The following is a 22,102-nucleotide window of genomic DNA, read 5'->3' as shown; positions in this document are numbered from 1 at the left end:
CGAAATGCAGCAAAGTTTTAAAAAGAGAGCTACATACAGTAAACACTGTGCTGGAAGGAACCGCAGACGCTGGTTCACGCCGACGATAGGTGCTGAAAGCTGGAGTGGCTCAGCGAGTCAGGCAGCGTCTCTGGAGAGAAGGAATGGGAGAAGTTTCGGGTCGAGACACTTCTTCTCGAGGCTGAAACGTCACCCATTCCTTCCTTCTCTCCGGAGATGCTGCTGCCTGAGCCGCTGAGTTGCTCCAGCATTTTTGTGTGTTGTCTTCAGTGGGTCTGACACAGAGCGGGGACGTGCCCGCTTCATGCAGCGCCTGTTGGAATTGGCAACAGCGAGGGTTGGCATCTGGTGGCTGCAGTGTGTGTGTGTGTGAGTGTGTGTGTGAGTGTGTATGTGTGTGAGTGTGTATATGTGTGTGAGCGTGTGTGTGTGTGAGTGTGTATATGTGTGTGTGAGTGTGTGTATGTGAGTGTGCGTGTGGGTGTGTATGTGAGTGTGTGAGTGTGTGAGTGTGTGCGTGTGTGAGTGTGCGTGTGTGAGCCCAGGTTCAGGTCCTGTTCCCTGCCGCCCCTCTGGGTTCACAGCCGATAACGGGCGATGCCCGCACGCTGCTGGCGATTGGAAACTAGCTGCAGACACACCCCAGGCGCCGTGCGTAGCCAGGGCGTTGCTCCTACTAAAGGGGCCACTTTTTAAGCGTCAAGTTTCTTTGACGGGACTTTGCTGTTAACGTCGAGGTCTCTCTGTCTCTCTCTCTCTCGTTCCCCCCCCACACACACACATCACACACGACTCGATTGTCCAGAATCTGCACAGAGTAAGTTGAATCTCTTTATTTTGCTCAAAAATATCTGAAGGGTTTAAATGAGTTTTTGTTTATGCGTCTGACAACTGTTGGAAAGTGAGTTTGACAGAATGCTACTTATATGGAAAATGTGGTCTGAAACGCTCGAGTGCTTTGTTGCACCTTTTTTTTCATATTTTTTTTATATGAAATAAATTGGATGTTTATTTTCTGGACTTTTGAGAGAAGCCGAGAGAGTTGGTGGGGAGCGGTTTTAATTATAGCCGCGGTTTGAAGAGTCCTGGTGCAGAGGAGGCGGCGGCGATTCGTGATCTTCCAGCACCATTTTATTTATTTATTTGATTTATTAAACATTCTCGCCCATCTGTTTCTGCAACAAACGCGAATGCCTTTGCCTTTGCCCAAGGACTCGTCAGCGAGTCGAGTGGAATATAAGAAACGGGTTTCCAGATGTTGTTTTGGGGAGGGATGGATGGAGTTTGCCACATGTTGCCGTTTGTTTATTTAACGAAACGCTCTGCTGGTTTCACGCCATGTATCGATTATCAATTGCAAGTATTTCTTCACAAAATGCTGGAGTAACTCAGCAGGTCAGGCAGCATCTCGGGAGAGAAGGAATGGGAGACCCTTGATATAATTTCTTATATTATATATCAATTGCAAGGCTGAGTTTGGAGTTTGTAGAGCGGGGTTTATTTGGTAGCTGGAAGTGCTGTCTGTGGTGTGGGAGCTTGGTTGTGATGTGATCACCCGCGCTTGCTAATTTCACTGTGGCGAGTGTCAGAAATGGACTCGGCTCTCTGGCTGAAAGGCGCCTTTGTGAGGATCGGGCTGGGGTTGGGACTAATAAAAACACAGACCCTGGAACTGGCGCGATCTCTCCCGACTGTTTATTTTCCTGCTTCATCCATTCTAAATCCGAAAGGAATGACTGAGAGCCATCACCAGACAGACTCGCAGTTAATTATTTGGCGGGCTGGTGTCATCTAACCGCTGGTCTCATTTGTTCTTTTTATTTAAATGAATGAAAGAAATACGGTTCCAATGATTTAAAATTGATATTGTCATTTCAGGGACCAAAAAATTGCAGGAAAGGGACAAAGTGTGACCTTAAGTGTGCAAAACGCTGCTTGTTTGCAAATTAGGTGGACTCGGTTTTGCATTTAGAGGAATATATTCTGAATTATTAATTGAACGCTTAAATATGTAGCATTTTATTGCAATGTTAAATATATTTTACCTCTGGTGTCCTGGAAAAGTGTGTTTTGGATTTCTTATATTCTTAGTTGAGGATGACGTAGCCGTAAAGCGATGGATGCAAACTTTCATCGTAGTGAACATTTGTTTTAACTGTAAAGATTGTGCAGTTTAAACAGTGCAAGCGAGTATGGTTCACTCACAATCTAACGGTGCCCATTAGAGGCGTCCTCTATCGGACGTTCGCTGTCCTGCCTGGCTGACACGCCCTAGTTCTAATAAGATCTCTGCAGTGGGGAGCGAAAGCGCCAGACATCGTTGGAGCTCTTTGCTTGTAGTTAGTTTGTAGGCAATTCACTTCATTTTATTTTCTCGGCTCCCTCTCTTTTTGTTTTAATAGTCTTCTACTTGAAAAGTCGTCAAAATGATCGTATTGTTGGCTGGTATCATTGTGCTTCATCTGAGCGTACTGGTGTTGCTGCTTATTTCTACCATTGTTAATGTAAGTACAACCAAAAATTCCTCTGCCTTTGGACCGAGACAGATATAGACGTTGCAAAAGTGCACTCAATGTTCTCAGCACGGTTATCAATTAGAATTATTTAAAAATATATATCTATATAGTTTGAGAAAACTAATGCACGGGATCGATCAAATTTAATGATTATATATTCGATCTCGGAATTTATTTACTTTTGAAGTGGTTGCAACTTTTCCTTTCTAGATAAATAGTTATGAATTTTTATTCGTTTCAAAAAAAATCAATACCTAGAAGTTGCTAAAAAAAATTCCAAAGAGAGAATATTTACCGGTTTTAAATGAGTGTGGCGCCGATTTGAGTTTAAAAGGGTTCGCTGGTCACGAAACAAAATGCATTTCGAATTAACGATGTCCAGATGTTGATTCCAGACTGTTCACAATCAGATGCATGTCAACCATAAAATATCCCGTTGAATTGACTGGAATTTCGTCTGCAGAAGTCGTGTCTGATGTCGTGCGATTTTTTTTGTTTTTCTCTGTACAGTCCTGGTGGTATTACAGCGATTCCATTAGTTTGGATATCTGGCAGAATTGCACATGGAGCGATTCCTGGAACTGCCAGCCGTATAGCACGAACGGTGAGTGCCTCTTCACCCTCCCCTCCCTTTTCACCCCTGAGCCTGCAAATGCAAGTCTTTGCAAACGGTTGTCACTCGGGGGATAGTTTGTGTTTAACGTTTGCTAAAAAAAATTTTTTTTAAATTCAAACGAGAAGGCTGCATGCAGATCATTGAGTTTGCAGCTCGCTTGGCTTGGACCATGTTTAAGGTGGGAAGGTTGATGTGGGCGCGGTGCGAGGTCTACAAGCGCCTAGTGGCCGCGCTGACAAACTACAGCGCCATGGTCCCATGTGTGAGTGAATCTTGGCACCCTCGCCTGGCGCTGCGGAGTCAGCGCTTTGCAGCAAGTGGGCTGGGCCTGGATTAGCCAGCAGTCGCGCAACGTAGGCAGAAATCTCTCATTCATTCAAATCCACTCAGTTCCAATTACTTTTTTTCCCCTCTGTAACACTTTGTTTTTATTCTCTCGCCTATTGCCCTTGGCAAATATGACATGATGCTTCTGGGCCAGGGTTTGGTCACTAGAATTTAACTGCTAAACAAATCTTCCAATTAATTTAATTCCAGCCATTTTTATTCATTACTTTTCATTCAAACTGACTTGTATGAATGTCAAAAGACATTTGTATGAATAATTTTTTTTCAAACGTCAAAATAAATGTCAAAAGACATTTGTATGAATAATTTTTTTTCAAACGTCAAAATAAATGTCAAAAGACATTTGTATGAATAATTTTTTTGACTACTATAACAAAACATCGGTATTGGATATTGCAGACATTTTTTTAAAGCTTCCGATGTAGAAAAAAAAGAACTGCAGCTGCTGGTTTATGCCAGAGATGACACAAGTGCTGGAGTAACTCAGCGGGTCAGGCAGCATCTCTGGAGAAAAAGGATGGGCGATGTTTCGGGTTGTGACCCTTCTTCAGTCTTCAGTCCAAACATCACCTATCCTTTTTCTCCGGAGCTGCTGCCTGACCCGCTGAGTTACTCCAGCACTTCGTGTCTATTTATTGAAAGGGAGGGTGGAAACAATTTAATGATGAATATAATCATTTTGCTTGTGATATTATAGATGCACAAGATTCTTTGAAACATAAGCCGGGCACATCTTCCCCTGATGAGTTTGCCAATGCTTACAAGAAAGCTTCACCTTGTAGTGATGTTTTCTCAAATGTAGTCTCAGCATGAGCAAATTGCCTATTTAGTTTAGGGATACAGTGAGGAAACATGCTCTTCGGCCCACTAAATCCATGCTGACAATAGATCACCCCAGCTCTGTTATCCCATTTCCTACAAACTAGGGGCCAATTAACTTGCAAACCTGCATGTCTTTGAGATGTGGGAGGAAACCCATGTGGTGTCACAGGGATAACATGCAAACTCCACACAGACAGCCCCTGAGGTTTAGATCGAACCCGGGTCTCTTAAGCTGTGAGGCAGCAGCTGTACCGGCTGTGCCACTGTACTGACCAACAGTGACTGCACTTCACAAACATTTCATTAGCAATAAATTCAAATCTCTTTGTTTAATTCCATTTGACAGAAGACACAAAATAGTCATTTTAGGGCCATTATGTTTTCTATCCCATTCCTACAGGTTATGGTCACATTTTTGTAATGCAATCACATTTGGAACTGGAAATCCCCAATATCAAACCAGTTCATCAATTTGCTTTTAAGCTGTTACAGTTCGACACCATCCACTTATGGAACTCCAAAATTAATATCGGGCAAAACAGTCATGATCAGTTTTATTTCTAAAAATGTCCTGATAGTGAAATTTAGAATCTTGCTGTGCTTCTAGTCATTTTAGTTTGCTGTGAACAATGCAATTTAAAATAAAACAGATTAAAAAGAAAATCATACAATTAAGACAGTAATTTCATGGCATCCAAAGGTCTTCCTCTTTTGAGAATGAAAAATACAATGTGGATGGAAGCAAACTGAACGATTCCAAACCACTGCAGAGATGCAGTTCATCATAATGTAGTCACAGACATATACTTCATATATTCCTTTAAAGTTCTAGTGATCTAGTCCAATTTATTAAAAAAATAACAACTTGAAGCTAACTAAAATTGGAATCATCAGTTTTGTTTTCAGTGTTGAATAAATTTGCTAAATAATTTTTGCACAACTTTTCTTTAAAAAAATTTTTTTTTTTTAAAGCAGCATTTTCTTGATAATTTGTTCAAGAAAACTGGTTAAAATGCCCCAAACTACAGAAGGGTTAAGATTTGCATAATTTTCTTTCTAAGCGTGAAGAAATAATATAGCGATATTTCAATACTCTAAAGTTTTTAGTGTGGCAGCTAGTTTGTTCTTGTCATAAGCTTTGCGTCAATAATTATCCCTGCTGTTTTTGGTTATAATTTGTTGCTAAGTGTGCTACTCGCTGCATCGTGAGCTGCTTCTCATTTGAATGCTGGAGGCTTTTGCATACCATTCTGCAGAATGGGTGGGAGGTGGAATGGCTGCCACTAAAGGAGGTGGACATGAGAATCTACTGTGACCTTTAAAGCAGAGGTGTTTTTGTAACGGATTTGGAACAACAATTGTTCACACGAACAAGGGGATTTCAGAATGTGGAAAAAAGCTATGAAAGGGAGGAAAACAACTCATGTTTTTGGAGACTCTTCTAGAAAATAAACCTTCTCTTCCAAACAAAGGCAAACCCACATGTTTCCAATATTCTGTGATTTTTTAAATATACATCCTACACATCCTCCCTGTATCTGTAACATTTGGGACTTGGAACACATTGCCTGGGAAACTATGATTGCTGGCAATGGACTCTGAATCCAAAGCTTTAATTTGCAATTCACTGGTCACCTTTTTGCGCCACTGTTGCAAAAACGCCAGTAAAATATGTTATGTAGGTTCATTGACCCTCTGTAAATTGCCCATGGTGTGTAGGGAGTGGATAAGAAAGTGGGATACCATAGACCTGGAGTGAATGGGTGATCAATGGTCGGCTTGGGCTGAAGAACCTGTTTCCATGCTTTATGCCTAACATAAGTGGTTTAACAAAGAACAAGAATAGAGTCCATACGTTATTTGGTCACCCTCTTATCTTAATTAAACCAACAGTAATTTATATAAAGATTCGATCGATACTTTATGCTCACTTTAAAAAAAAAAAAATGTTTTTGCATTTCTGTAACTCAAATGATAAACAGAAGATGCCGAACAGTTGGCTAAATATATCTGTTTGTTTCTGACAGAGTGATGTCATTTTGCCATATGTATCTAAATTCTGCCATATCGGTCAACAGACTTGAGCTACAGCACAACCCAACAACTATGCATAGATGAAATCTTAATCCATTTTAACTTATTTCAGAGTATCAAGAAAGTTGCTGAAAAAAGAAATGAGGTGCAGATTAAAGGAATAGATTTGATAGATGCACAGAGTCACTTGCCCAAAGTAGGGGAATCCAGAACCAGAGGGCATAGGATTAAGGTGAGGGGGGACAGATTTAATAGGAATCAGAAGGGTAACTTTTTTACACAGGAGGTGGTGAGTGTATGGAATGAGCTGCCGGAGGAGGTCGTCGAGGCAGCTACTGTTGCAATGTTTAGACAGGTATACGGATAGGCTTAGAGAGATATGGGCAATTGCAGGCAGATGGGACTAGTGTAGATGGGACATGTTGGTTGGTGTGCGCAAGTTGGGCCAAAGGGTCTGCTTCCACACTGTATGACTCTTTGTAGGAAGCTAGCAACAGTTTATGTAAACTAATCCCTCTAGCCTTCATCTGCAATAAACAGCCCAAACCTTGAATCCCAAGAAAAATGCCAGGAAAATAGAGATAATGGGGGCAGGGGGAGAAGTTTACTTTGTGATCTGGCTCCCCAATACTACTGATGTGGATATAGTACCACCTATGTTGGGTTTTTTTGTTTTGTTCTTCCTCACAAGACAGTGGAAGCAGAGAGGTACAATATTTTTTAGGTCGAGTTAGATACATTTATTTGACAAAGTCAATGAAATGTTAGGGTAGTGGGGATAGGAATGTGGAGTTCAGGTCACAATCAAATCTGCGGTGATCTTGCTGAATAGTGGAACAGGCACCAGGGACCGACGGGCCTGTTCCCGATTGGAAAGTTAAGTTTCAATTTTCCAAATGTCCTAATAGTGCATTACCACAGCCTACAACACCGATACTTATCCAGAAACAAGGAGTCACAGATGCTGGTTTACAACGAAAGCCACAAATTGTTGAACTAACTTAGCAGGTATGGCAGTATCTCCGGAGAACATGAACATCATAAACATGATTCCACATTCCTGTCTATCCATGTTCTCCAGTGATGCTGCCTGACCCGCTGAGTAACTCCAGCGCTTAATGTCTTTTTTTAAAATAGATATTTGTCCATGTTCTTAGATGTTGTTTACACATTTGTAAAGTTGTGAAGCTACCAGGAATTAACAGCTGGATGTTGCAATGCTAACACTTTTCCTCTTGGCCTGTGTTTTCAGAATGGCTGCAAGCTGTTCAGGCCATGATGATCCTGTCGATCATCTTCTGCTTCCTGTCGGTGATCCTATTTTTCTGCCAGCTATTTGCACTTCAGAAAGGAGGCCGCTTTTACATCACTGGGGTCTTCCAGCTGCTGGCAGGTAAGCCTAAAGAATTAATATTTACATGGAGAAATCAAGCAGCAATTTCATTGCAGGAGGAGTTTTCCTCATTGCATTAAATAATGAGCATGGTGTCTGGAGTTGTTTTTATGGGCTGTATATTACGAAGATTAATGTGCTCAAATCTCTCGCCCAGCATTCCAAATGCATTATCCCTGTTTCCTTCCACTTGGCTAAATATTGTCTTTAGTTTTTAGTTTAGAGATACAGCGAGAAAGCAGGCCCTTCGGCCCACCAAGTAAAAACTCTGCACAGACAGCACCTGTAGTCGAGATTGACCGAGATTGGCGTTGTATATTCCCAAACAGATGAAAAATACCATCTTGTGCATCAAGTCGGGCATAATGAAACAGATGGTCATCGACCACTAACGTTCATTGCATTTACTGGGGGAGCGATCAAACCAGGGCCAGAGAAGTGTAAACGTCTTGCACAAGTGATCGAACCGGTGTGGGGGGGTGAGCTGGGAATTTGTTCAGCTGCTTTGAATACTTGCAGCTGATACTCTGATGTTTCAGTGGCTACGAGCTTAGTTAACGTACGCAAACACAGTTATGTGAGCTTAGAGATCCATTTGCGTGGCACACAGTGGGTTTGGGAGCGGTGGTCTTCCGCCTCTGTGATATGTCTATGCACGGTGCATGCTGGAGTGAAGTCATCAGCCCTGGAACATCACACCTTCGAAAAAGTGGCGAAGAAACGGTTCAAGGTGTGGACAATGGAAGGAAACACCCCTTGAAGAGATGGACCTCATCTGACCATGGTTCTGGCATCTGCTATGGAAAACTAACTTGGGTTCAGCTCCACTACTCTAAGTATGGATTCTTTGGACATCACTGATGAGACCTTCCAATTTTGATGATGGGCTATTGGACCATTTTGATCTTCTCTTTGGATATTCACCTCTGAGTCAAGTTGTCCCCCCAAGCATTGGAGAAGCGGGATACTGGCTTCCAGCTGCCTCCTCGGACTCTCCACGTCGGCTCGCACAGTGAGGCCCCGTTACCTTCATCAATGGTCGCAGTGAGGACCTCTGCTTTTCCAGCTGACAACTGACGTTGGGGAGGTAAGTTAACGCTGTGCACGTGGCTCTGGAAACTGCAAACGGTCAGAAGCGGAACAGTGCAGAGAGCCTGTGAGTGGCATCAGCTCCATGCACGATGCCTTAAACCGTATCTCAGCAGCCATGTTAACAGCTGGAGGAGGACCCCGTTACAGCAGTGCGGCTTTAGGGTTTTTGGAGACACAGCACAGAAACAGGCCCTTCTTTCCACTGAGTCCACGACGACCAGTAATCAGCCCCTGGACACTAGCACCACCTTCCTCACTAGAGAACATTTACAAAAGCCAATTAACCTACAGACCTGTACATCTTTGGGATGCGGGAGGAAACCGGAGCATCAGGTAAAACCCATGTGGACACAGGGAGAATGTACAAACTCCATAAAGACAGCACCTGTAGTCAGGATTGAACCTGGTTGTTTGGCCCTGTAAGGCAGCAACTCTACCGCTGCACCACTGTGCCGCCCTATAGCTGTGCAAGTTCCAGCCCGTGGTCCCTCCATGCCTGCGTGAGAAGCCTGCCACACAAACAAGCTGCCCTTGACAGATTGTGCCTGATGTGAAAGCAGTAATAATCTTTCTCGCGGTGTGTAGGAAGGAACTGCAGTTGCTGGTTTAAACCGAAGATAGATACAAAAAGCTGGAGTAACTCAGCGGGACAGGCAGCATCTCTAGAGAGAAGGAATGGGTGACGTTTCGGGTCGAGACCCTTCTTCAGACTGGTTATGGATAAAGGAAACGAGAGATATAGACGGTGATGTGGAGAGATAAAGAACAATGAATGAAAGATATGCAAAAAAGTAACGATGATAAAGGAAACAGGCCATTGTTAGCTGATTGTTGGGTGAAAATGAGAAGCTAGTGTGACTTGGGTGGGGGAGGGATAGAGAGAGAGGGAATGCTGGGGCTACCTGAAGTGAGGGAAATCAATATTCATACCACTGGGCTGTGAGCTGCCCAAGCAAAATATGAGATGCTGTTCCTCCAATTTGTGTTTAGCCTCACTCTGACAATGGAGGAGACCCAGGACAGAAAGGTCTGTGTAGGAATGGGAAGGAGAATTAAAGTGTCCAGCAAACGGGAGATCAGGTTGGTTCACGCGGGCTGAGCAAAGGTGTTCCGTGAAACGATCGCCCAATCTGCGTTTGGTCTGGAACAGTGGATACAGCAGATGAGGTTGGAGGAGGTGCAAGTGAACCTCTGCCTAACCTGAAAGGACTGTCGGGGTCCCTGGTTAGTCGATGAAGAAGGTATAGCGGCAGGTGTTGCATCTTCTGCGGTTGCAGGGGAAGGTACCTGGGGAGGGGGTGGTTTGGGTGGGAAAGGATGAGTTAACCAGGGAGTTGCAGAGGGAACAGTCTCTGCAGAAGGAGGAAAGGGGTGGAGATGGGAAAATGTGGCTAGTGGTGGGATCCCGTTGGAGGTGGCGGAAATTTTGGAGGATTATGTGTTGTATGCGATGGCTGATGGGGTGGAAGGTCAGGACTAGGAGGACTCTGTCTCTGTTGCGATGAGGGGGAGCAAGGGGGGGAGCTGTGGGGTACCGAGGAGGCATGAGTGAGGGCCCCGTCTATGTTGGGAAAGGGGAATCCCTGTTCCCTAAGGAATGAGGACATCTCGGATGTCCTGGTATGGAATACCCCATCTTGGGTGCAGATGCGCCATAGACAGAGGAATTGGGAGTAGGGGATAGAGTCTTTGCAGGAAGCAGGGTGGGAAGACGTGTAGTCGAGATAGTTGTGGGGGTCAGTGGATTTGTAATAGATGTCAGTCAATAACCTATTTCCTGTGATGGACTGTGAGATCAAGAAAGGGGAGGGAGGTGTTGGAGATGGTCCAAGTTTCTCGTTATATATTTTCACACTATTTCTACTAATGGGGGTACAGAGTTTTAGGCCGTCCTGCTCCTGAAAATGACAAATTCTAAACAAGGCTAATTTAACACGGACGTCTTTATCAGATGAATAAAAATTGGCTTTGACAGCTTTAATGGATGGTGGTTATTTCCTTTGTATTTTAAAGATTTCTAGGAATCGCCCCATAGTAAACTCAAAACCAGTCATCTTGTGACTGGTGCTATGCAATCTGGAATTAGCATGAAGTATAATTGACAGGCAAGATGTAATGAGGAATGCCTGTGGATCAGATTCCTGAAGTTTAAAATCCCAAAATAGTACAAGGGCTTTCGTAGGACACAAGCTGAACATAGTTTGTTGACATTTTTGTGTTACAGTACAATGCGTATAGATTTTATTTTAATATACTCTGTGTCTGTTGGCATGGATAGGCTTGGCTGCACAGTTGGCTCGAGATGGATGGAGAAACATTGTTCCTATCTTCTGAAAAATTCATGCTGTCAAATTTTTAATAATTGATGTGTTCTTGAATGTTGCAGAATGAGTTTGCTTGATGTTGAAATGAGAAATATTGCTATGAAATTGAAGTTTGTAGTGGTGGGGACCTGCAGGTGGAGGTATTTGAATATGTCGAGAATGCGCTATGAATAGAATCACCATTAGTTGGCAGGCATGTCAAATTCTTTTCAACCAAGTGTTTTGACCTAGTTTTAGCAGCATGACTATTGGCTAGACTTAAACAAAAACAGAAATGTTGGAAGTAGTTGACAAGTGAAGTGAGGTCACGTGGGATCCAGGCCGAGCTAGCCAGTTGGGTTTAAAATTGGCTTGGAGGTAGGAGATGGAGGATGGTGGCAGGGTGGTGTTTTCAGTCTTGAGGCTTGTGACAAGTGGTACGCCACAGGGTTCACTACTGGGACCATGGACCATTATTTATGTTAACAATTAGGTTGTGAATGTAGGTGGCATGCTTGGTAAGTTTGCCGAGGACCATGAAGTTGGAGGTGTGGTGGACGACGAGGAAGCTAAATTTCTGAATCTCACATTACAATGGGATCCTGATCAACCAGGCCAATGGGCAGAGGAATGGCAGATGGTGTTTTAATTTGGGTTAAATGCGACAGGTTGCATCTTGGTGAGACAAACCAGGGCAGGACGTGCACTGTAAATATTAGGGTCCTGGGGAGCGTTGTGGAAGTGAAAGTCCGAGGGGGTGCAGGTACATAGTCTCATGAAAGCGGCAACATGGGTGGTGAAGAGGTGGTTTGTCATGTTTGCCTTTATCAGTCAGGTCATGTAATGTTGCCTAAGTCCTTGGTGGGACCACACTGTTAGCGCTGTGTGTAGCTCTAGGTGCCCAGCTATAGGAAGGATGTCATCAAGCTGGAAAGGTTGCAAAAATGATTTATGAGGAAGTTAGTAGGTTTGAAAAGTTTAAGCAAGGAGAGGCTGGTTTTTTTAGGATGCTGAGGGGTGACCTTACAGAGGTTTATTAAATCATGAGGTTTATTAATTCAATAGCCACAGACTTATTCTTAATGTATGTGGTCTAAAACTAGAGGGCACAGGTTTAAAATCAGAGGGAAATGATTTACAAGAAACCTGGGGAGACGACCTTTGCACACAGAGGCTGTTGGGTATGTGGAAAGAGCAGCCAGAGGAAGTGGTTAAAGCAGGTACAATTGTGACATTTAAAAGGCACTCTAGGACAGGTAGATGGGGAGGGATGGTTTTGGAGGGATCTGGGCCAGGTGCAACAAGTGGGATTAGCTCATGAGTTGAACTGAAGGCCCTGTTTCCATGCTGTAGAGCTCTATGACTTGATCCCTCCAGTCCAGAGGGACTGCCTGAGAAGATTTGACACTTGTCTGTTTCGTGCTATTGATAATCATGTCTTTGCTTCAAGAATGGGTTCAGGACTTGAAGTGAAAGTGATTGAAAGAAAAATTTAAGTGTTGCTGAAACCAGTTGGTGCATGTGATTCTCCTTGTGTTGTATGCAGTGAGAGCTCATTCTCATCGGCTCTACAATGGACAGACAGTCATATATATTCATGTTACGTATTGCCGGAATAGACTCTATTCAGACATGGGTTGTTAATTATTTTTGTCTAATATGTCACCTTTGAGTTGGCCTGTTTAACATAACAGGCCTGTTATGCCGCAAGTGAGAATATTGTTGTTCCATTATTGATACATACGACAACTAAAACGCTTTTTGATTCTTGATTTGACTTTTTTTGATCAGGTCAAATTTTTTTAAAGGCAGAATCCAACCTAATTAAAACCACTTTAGAATGGCAGGACCATTTATAAATAAATTACCAGATGCTAAAACCGCCTCTCAGCCTCCTGTGCTCCAGGGAAAAGAGACCCGGCCTTTCATAGCTCAAAGATGTGGAACCAAAGATAATAGAGCAGAGCAAGATTGACCACTCGACCCTAAAAACCGTAGTATGTCATGGCGCCATTTTAGTAGGCAGAAACTTGCAGAAACATTTTTAAAGAAAAATAACAAAAATCTGTGAATTGATGGATGAGATATATTCTGCATTTTTATGGTATCATCACACATACTGTTCCCTCAAAACACTGATTACACTGCGAGAGGCATAACGGAGGGTGGTTTTTGCCTGCTAAAATGGCGGGCGTTACGCTCCTTTGCGTACTACACTTCAGTATAGGCGATTTCGATGGATTGGTTCATCTTGCTCCTCTAGTATCTTTGGTGGGAACAGCCTTGTAAATCATTTTTGCAATTTAATGACATTCTCCATACAGCAAGGAGACCAGAGCTGTGCACAGTAGTCCAAATGTGGCCTTATCATTGTCGTGTATAACTGTAAAAAGATGAATTAAACTTCACCTGCCATTCCTTGGCCCAGTTGCTCCACATCCCATTGTAATCATTGATATCTTCTTAACTGTCCCGTATACCACCAATATTAATGTCATCCTCAAACTAATCATGCTGCCTACATTCAAATTTGCTGCCCAAATTATTTATACAAGTAATGTACATTAGTGGACGCAGCATCAATCCATGTTATACACTGCCCTTTGCAGGCCTGTAGTCTAAAAAGCAACCACACTCTGTTTCCCACCTTCAAGCCAATGTTGTATCCAATTGTCTAGCTCATCCTAGATCCCATGCGATCTAACCTTCCAGATCTGCTTGCCATGTGAAACTGAGACTGAGGATGACTTGGTTCCACTAGAGTTTTGTGGGTTCGGTGGGGGTGATTGAGGCCTTGATTGAAACCGAAATCAGAAGAAGGGTCCTGAGCGCAAAAAGGTTGACTATCCATGTCCTCCAGAGATGCTGCCTGATCCGCTGAGTTACCTTAGCACCTAGTGTTCTATGGAGATTGAAGTCCTGGAGTGAACAGCAGTCTCTGCCACAGTTTGGGAAGGAAAAGATTAATAGGGTGGACACAAAAAGCTGGAGTAACTCAGTGGGACAGGCAGCATCTCTGGAGAGAAGGAATGGGTATTGTTTCCGGTCAAGACCCTTCTTCAGACTCTTTGGGTGGACACTTTGTAGATGGTCCACTTTGTTAGATGGTACACGAGGCTTCTTTATTGATGTAGTTCATGGCTTTGAGGTGGTGAACGCCATCCTCAGTGAACGCCATGCTCCAATTGGACAACTGTGGGCCAATGTTTACCAGCAGTTGGTTCAGATACTTTAATCACATCATTGAGTGTTTTCCTCTCTCTCTGGTAAACTCTCCGTGGGAGGGAGCTTGGAATTGAGTGTCTATTTTGTGAGTTTGTGTCAAGCATATGGAATAAGGATGTTAGTCGGTCCGACAGAGCCAACTGGCTATAACCAGGGACCCCAAGAAGAAATGTTGTCAAACTAATCAGTGGTTGAAGCATGATACCAGAAGCAAACCAACTTAATTCGGCCAATAAAGTTCAATAAAGAAACTTTAAAGTGGCAAGAGTTCAAATTATTCCTCATGTCTTGACAATGTTAATGGAAAAACAAAACTAGGTAAATGAAGGCACAGATTGTGAAGTTGCCAAAAACAAGCTGGGCAACAGAGTGGCGTAGCGGTAGATTTGGTGCTCAACAGCGTCAGAGACAACATTTGATCCTGATTACGGGTGCAGTGTGTGGAGATTGCACATTCTCCCTGTGACTGCGTGGGTTTTCCCCAGGTGCTCCGGTTTCCTCCCACACTCCAAAGACGTACAGTTTTGTAGGTTAATTGACTTCTGTAAATTGTCCCTCATGTGTGGTATAGAGCTCATGTGCAGGGTGATCGCTGGTCGGCGTGGACTCGGTGTGCAGAAGGGCCTGTTTCCACGCTGTATCACTCAACTCAACTAAAGCCCAAGACTGCTTTCAACTACATGAACCAGAGTTGTCAGAATGTGTTGACAGTGATGATATGGGAAGAGCCAGTCTCCAAAGAAGTCAAAAGCTCAAGCTGGATTTCTGCGCACAAGAATACAAGAGAATAGGAGTGGACCTGTCTCACCATTTAATGCGATCATGGCTGATCTATTTTGGGCTTGACCTTTCTTCTGTGACATTCCTCCATACTCTATTCCTCAATCTATCAAATAGTTATTCAATGCATTTTTAAACACTACTGATGATTCAGCTTGGGTGGCCCGCCAACGCAGAGAATTCCGGATATTCGGCATCTTTGGTGAGGAGATTTCTACGTACTTCAATTTTAAATGACAGGCCCCTTGATTGAGGCACTCCCTCAAATGAAAACATTTACCCTTCCATACCACCTGACGGCCTCTCATGTTAGAATGTTACCCCGCATTCTTCTGAACTGCAAGGAATATTGGGCCAAACTGGTCAGCCTCTTCGTCAGACAACCATATCATCCCAGGAATTACCGTGGTGTACTGCCTCCAATGTTACTACAGCTTGGCGTGGGGATTAAAACTGCATAGTATTCCAGACAAAGCCCCAACACCACCCTTTACCAATACAACGAACACTTAACTATTTTTAAACTCCAACCCCTCTGCAGTGAAGTCAAAATACTATTTGCCTTCTTAACTACTTTAGTTTAGTTCAGAGATACAATGTGGAAACAGGCCCTTCGGCCCATCAAGTCTACTCCTGAGCACCAATCACACCGCACACGGTACCCACTAGCTTTTTGTAATTGATGCACCAAAACACTGAGATCTCTCTTGGTGGGTGGAAGAAGTCAAAAGATGTGGAGTTCAAATCTGCAATCAAGGAGGCTTAAAAAGTATTGATGATGATCTTATAAATTTAGCATATTGCAAACGATTCCATTGTGATAGTGCTCAGCCTATAAGCACCGGTACAGATCTATTTATTGTTCTTGGTTAAGGTCCAAGAGATATCAATCCTGTCGGAAGGGTTTCAGTTCACTCTTGCTTGCTATGAATGTTCACTACTTTTCTTTGCCTTGAAACTCCAACTTATCAAGGTTTGAAGAGTACGATTTGTTATCTTCCAATGGATTAGTGTCATATTTACCTGCAGAATTGACAACTGATCTTATAAAACAAGATTCCAACACATTGGAGTTTTGGGTTTACCCCAGTAACATTGTGATAGACGTCACCATACTTCAGCAATTAAATGTGCACATTTTTGAAAGCAGCATGTTTTTTTCTGCAAAAGTGCTTAAAGGACGTGTCCCACTTAGGTGACTTTTATTTTTGGTGACTGCCAGCGACTGTCATAGTCGTAGCAGGTCACCGAAAAACCGGCGACTGGACCCCCTTTACAACAATGTCTACGACAAGCTACAACAACCTACCACCTAGTCAACAGCAAGCTACCGACAACCGGCGACCCAATCGTCGCGAGTAGGACGTCCACCTACGACCGCACCTGCGACAACCTACGACAACCGAAGTCAACCTCCGTCTACCCGCGACAAGCTACCACCCTGTCGGCGACAACTGAAGAAAATTCACGTCATTTTGGCTTCCGGTTTGGACGCCGGTACCTGTTGCCGGTTGACGTAGGTAGTCACCAATGGAATTCACCAAAGTCAGCACTGGTGACAACCTACGACAGCACCTACATCAGGAGACGTCAAGCTACGCTCATTGGCGTGAAACCCACTCTCGGCAACAAAAAAAATCATCATTCTGAAAATCAGGCGGCGACCAGAAACACGCTACGACTCTTTGGAGCAACAAACTCTGGAAAATAATGTAAACTGATAATGCTGCAAAAGACCAATGACCATTGTAACCAAGAATAACACTGATGCAGTTATAGACAATAGGTGCAGGAGGAGGCCATTCGGCCCTTCGAGCCAACACCGCCATTAAATGTGATCATGGCTGATCATTCTCAATCAGTTCCTGCCTTCTCCCCATACCCCCTGACTCCGCTATCCTTAAGAGCTCTATCTAGCTCTCTCTTGAATGCATTCAGAGAATTGGCCTCCACTGTCTTCTGAGGCAGAGAATTCCACAGATTTCACAACTCTCTGACTGAAAAAGTTTTTCCCCATGTTTGCATTGGCCTTTTGAAATTTAAAAAAATCTTATTTTGAGCTGAAACATGAATGCTGTACAGATTTGCACAAAATGCTGGAGTAACAGCAGGACAGGCAGCATCTCTGGAGTGAAGGAATGGGTGACGTTTCGGATCGAGACCCTTCTTCAGACTAAGAGTCAGGGAAGGGGTGATACAGAGATAAGGAAGTTTAATGTAGGAAAATAACTGCAGATGCTGGTACAAATCGAAGGTATTCACAAAATGCTGGAGTAACTCAGCGGGTCAGGCAGCATCTCAGGAGAGAAGGAATGGGTGATGTTTCGGGTCAAGACCCTTCAGTCTGAAGAAGGGTCTCGACCCGAAACGTCACCCATTCCTTCTCTCCTGAGATGCTGCCTGACCTGCTGAGTTACTACAGCATTTTGTGAATATGGAATTTTAATGTGTGGGAACAAAACATCTAAGAGGGAGGAGATCAAGGAAAATGTAGAATAGATCATTGTTCGCTGGGAGAAGGTAACATCAAAGCTGCTACCCCTCTGTGGAGAGTTCTTCCATTCAGATTTAACAGGCTGCTTTTGTTAAAGGATTTTTTTCCTGAGTTGTTGACGATATCTATGGATGCCTGATTTCAATTGATTGAATTATTTTTGAACATGGAAAAACATGTTTTTAACAGAGGATTCCATAATGCTGGGAGTGCCATTGTGCATCTGGCTTACAGGGAAATAAATTCTTAGTCTGGCTTGTGGCTTCAGTTTTCATATCTATTCAGTGGGGCTGGATAACAACATGATTTGTAACATGATAGGACATCCAAGGAAGACCACAAGAACTTTATCAAAGAAAATAATGGCAACATGAAAGAAAGGTTTCTAGGTAGTGGATATTACAAAGATTCTTACAAGTAAAAATGTGTTGTATTTATGATCAAATGTATGCTTCACCAAATTATGGATAAAAACTCCATTCATTGTATGAAAAACATAATGAATATGAGAAAAAAGTTTTTTTAAAAAGCTAAATGAATACTTTGAAGAAGGGTCCCGACCTGAAGCGTCACCTATCTCTGTTCTCCAGAGGTGCTGCTTGACCCGCTGAATTACTCCAGCACTTTGTGTCTTTTTTTTGTAAAATAAGAAGATGGGTCCGTAGAATCGCAGAGCCCAGTCGTGCTCTTAAACACATCTCAAAGACATGCGGATCAGTAGGATAATTAGCTGCTGTAAATAGTCCGTAATTTGTCTTTTTTTAAACTTGTTTTTTTTTTTTGTTTCTTCATTCCCTGGGACAAACGGTGGTAGAATTATTAATTCACTTCTTGCTTCCCCCAAGAATACATTTAAGAGCATTCCTTTTTAAAATAATTAAACTAAAGTCTAAAGCACAGCTTGAGGTTATAAAATATTCTGGCATCTTTTACTAGTTCTTTTTATTACCTTTTATTAGTTCCATTCTCAACTTGATAGAAGCAAAAGGATGTAAAGTACTGGAGTAACTTTGTGGGTCAGGCAGCATCACTGGAGAACATGGATAAGTGACATTTTGGGTTGTGATCTTTCTTCAGATTTTCTTTCAGAAGCAAAATAGGTTTCAGTCACCTGAGAATCGTCAGGGGCTCAATTACTTAAAAATCTCTCAAAAGTACTTGTGTGGAACCATTAGGACCTGCAAAGTGAAGTTAACGTCTTTGAGGGAACAGATGATGTAGAATGTGATCCTGTAAAATTTGCCAATTTATGTTTGTGATATTAATATAATTTAATCAAAACCAGACACTTGCCTACATCGGACTCTAGGTCCCCAGTTAGCTTTATTAATCAGATTAATAACAACGATAGATTGAGTTGTAAATTTTTTGAATAAGGGACTAAAGTCGTATCCACCTGTCATGTTCATGACTGCTTAAGAGGAACATTTCTGCTCTTACTCGTAAATGCTTGTTGGTCTTAGCTCTTCTTTGGGACTGACTTGCATTCCTTTATGGAGCTGATGGAATATGATGGATTTTCTGTCACAAAGCAGAGTTCTAACCATATTTGGTCTATAACACTGTTTATTCCCAGCCATGCTGTCTCCAATTTGCATTGATGGGGTGAGACCAGATGACTAAATGTGATTGTAAACTCGCAGTTAAAATAAGATGAAGCTGCTTTGTCTGTGAAATGCGTAGGTTGTGGGACATGTTCAGCAGGCCAGACTATTAAATTGATATCTGTTTACACCAATCTCATTTTTTCCTTCCCGTGTTTCCCTCACTTTCCACTTCTCGGCTGTACACGGGGTACAATTAACCTACCAGCCAGCATATCTTTGGGATGTGGGAATAAACCAGTGCATATGGAGGAGACCCATGAGAACATGTACGAAATGATGAGAGGAATAGATCAGGTAGATGGGTCTAAGCTATAGGGAGAGGTTGAGCAGACTAGGATTATTTTAGGAGCGCATACCAATTGGATGAGCTCCAATTTTATAGAAGTGCACAAAATTGATCGATCCTGACCTCAGCTGCTGTCCATGTGGAGTTTGCACGTTGTTCTTGTGACTTCTGAAAATGGGACAACGTAGGATTAGTGTGGTCGATGGCCGACGTGGACCTGGTGGGCTGAAGGTCCTGTTACCGCGCTGTATCTCAAAGTAAATCTAGCGATTTCTTGTATCATCTTGTCTCCTGCTGCCTGGTTTGAGTGAAAGAATGTGCTCTCTCAGATGTTACTCCATTTTAATCCAAAGGTAAAAATAACTTTACAAAAACCAAACTCTGTTGTTTTGCAGGCATTTGCGTAATGAGTGGTGCTGCGATATACACAGTACAGTATCCGCACATTCACGGAGAGCGCTATGATGGGAGCTATGGATTTTCCTACATCTTGGCATGGATTGCTTTTCCCTTGGCTCTTTGCAGTGGGATCATCTACGTCATTCTAAGAAAACGTGAATGAGCTACCATCGACCACCACAATCCGTATGATGCCATCTTTAGAGGAATAAAAGAAACGTTACTGTTTTAATTTGAAGATGTATATAGTATCTATGGTTTAAAACCTATTTATAACACTTTTTACATATATGTACATAGTATTGGTTGCTTTTTTGACAGAAGCTGTGTTTTGCAAGCTAATTAAGTGCCTACAGAACATTCATTTTTAACAGTTTACGATTAAAAAAAATCTTTTGCTGAAGCCAAATTCTGCAACAAAACTTTATTTTGAATAGAATATGCTAACCAAAGTGCATGTAAAATTATAGCTAGTAAGCTGTTTTTTAATAAAAGTGCAGCTTGTATAAATAAATTGCTAATAGCTGACAAGTTTGAATAGTTTACTCATGTAGATACAAAACTTAAAATTTTCAATGGTGCTATGTATTTACCATTCCTTGCCATAATCTTTAGCCATCTCACTGGAGAAATACTATTTACAAGAAGGTAAAATCTGCTTTAATCCTACAGGATTTACTTTGTCTAAATATCTCTGTATGGAAGGAGTTTTTTTTTCTCTCTAGTATTAATGTGAAGTTTTGAAAGTTAATACAAGCTAGGGGCAGCATTATTCGGACAGGTGTGAGGGGTGATTTGAATGCCCGCCATAAGATAGCTTAATGAGGCTTCAATTTTGAGGGATGTTTTGAATGCCCACCTTAATCCATTCCCAGGGACACTGGTCTGTAGTTTAACAAGGCTTCAGATGTGCGCCCAAGGGCTGCAGTCAATGAGTTTTGATGCGTGGCCTTACCTAATTCACACCTATTCCGTCTCCTTCCTGGGTCTCATTAACAGCGACCAGACTTTCCCTTCCGAGTCTCATTTATTGCCGTGTGAAAGCATAATGCTTCAAGTGCAGCTATTAGCAGTCGTCGTTTCTTTGCTGTGTGAGGTCCAGATGACTTTGTGTCGAATGTGCAAAATTGCAGACAGCATGTAATACTGACGGTTGTCACAGCAGTTCTGTGCCCTCGGTGGAAGTAATGGGCAGTGGACAGATGCATGTCAGTGTGCTGGGTGCATGAGTTCACCATCACACTGCAGCCTGGTCTGAAGCCAGTGTCCCAGAACCAGTCTCCTGTATTCCTCTTCATTTCCTAAATGCAAGAGGCACTGCCTGACTGTACTGTCAGACGTTACTTATTTTCATTATAATATAGCTGATGATATCGGATAACTTAGTGCAGATAGGCTTTGTTCTTTAAATGCTCAAAGAATGCTTTTAATGTATTGAAAATCTTAGTGTGCCGCATTAATTGCAAGTATATTGTCTGGAAATAACGTGAACTACAGTTTGCTCGAAATATGAAACAAAATGCTAATATTTCACTGTACTGACAAGTGTTCTGCTACTGAACAGTGACACGAGTTTTGCAATTGCAAAAAGGGACCACAGATGGAAAACTGTTGTGAAAGTAAATGGGAAATTAAAAGGGGGGGGGGGGGGGGGGAGAGAAATAGAATTCATTGCATGCTAGGAGAAGAGGCAAGATGCATTTTTTTTTAGATCATGAGTATCATTTTAAAATGTTTTAGAATGTAGCATTCTACCATACCACAGCAACAAGTGAATTGAAAGAAGACAACATTGTCTAAATTAGCTTATAATTTGCATTATCGTCTTCCGAACTGTGGGCTCCAGGTCAACATTTAAAGTAAAAGGTGTTCACAAATTAGTCATCGCATATATTGTAGTCAGTTTTTGCTGTGAAGCTGATACAAGTTCACTAACTTTATTTTGCTTTATATCTGAAAGAGCCCTTCAGGAATTAAAACAGCTTCATATTTATTTTTTTTAAAAGCTTTTTTTTTTCAAAGTGGAGTTGGCAAAATTAGAAACGGCGAAGGATTTTTTGATAAAATACATCTCTTGATGCTCCTGAACACATCATCAGTGATGTAACCTGGGGGCCATTGGGTGTTTCGGGTCTTTCAACATCAGACACCCTCGCCCGGGCGACCCAGCGGTGGTTGATCAGACCA

The 22,102-nt window shown here is 42.5% G+C and overlaps 1 protein-coding gene across 2 annotated transcripts; it reads left to right on the top strand.

Moving 5' to 3' along the window:
- The first annotated feature begins 716 nt into the window (after window positions 1-716).
- pmp22b (peripheral myelin protein 22b) lies at window positions 717-21,551 on the top strand. Of its 2 annotated transcripts, none has more exons than XM_078400962.1 (5): window positions 717-817; window positions 2,403-2,504; window positions 3,027-3,120; window positions 7,589-7,729; window positions 19,912-21,551. In XM_078400962.1, exons 2-5 carry the CDS (start codon window positions 2,427-2,429, stop codon window positions 20,076-20,078), a joined length of 480 nt encoding a protein of 159 aa, XP_078257088.1. In that variant the 5' UTR covers window positions 717-817; window positions 2,403-2,426; the 3' UTR covers window positions 20,079-21,551. The 2 variants fall into 2 exon arrangements, with proteins under 2 accessions (XP_078257088.1, XP_078257089.1); XM_078400963.1 differs by lacking the exon at window positions 717-817 and adding an exon at window positions 1,275-1,395.
- Window positions 21,552-22,102: the final 551 nt, after the last annotated feature.

Source organism: Rhinoraja longicauda, chromosome 6, assembly GCF_053455715.1.
Source record: "Rhinoraja longicauda isolate Sanriku21f chromosome 6, sRhiLon1.1, whole genome shotgun sequence".
Classification (NCBI taxonomy): Eukaryota; Metazoa; Chordata; class Chondrichthyes; order Rajiformes; family Arhynchobatidae; genus Rhinoraja; species Rhinoraja longicauda.
This window is presented reverse-complemented; position numbering and strand designations above follow the sequence as displayed.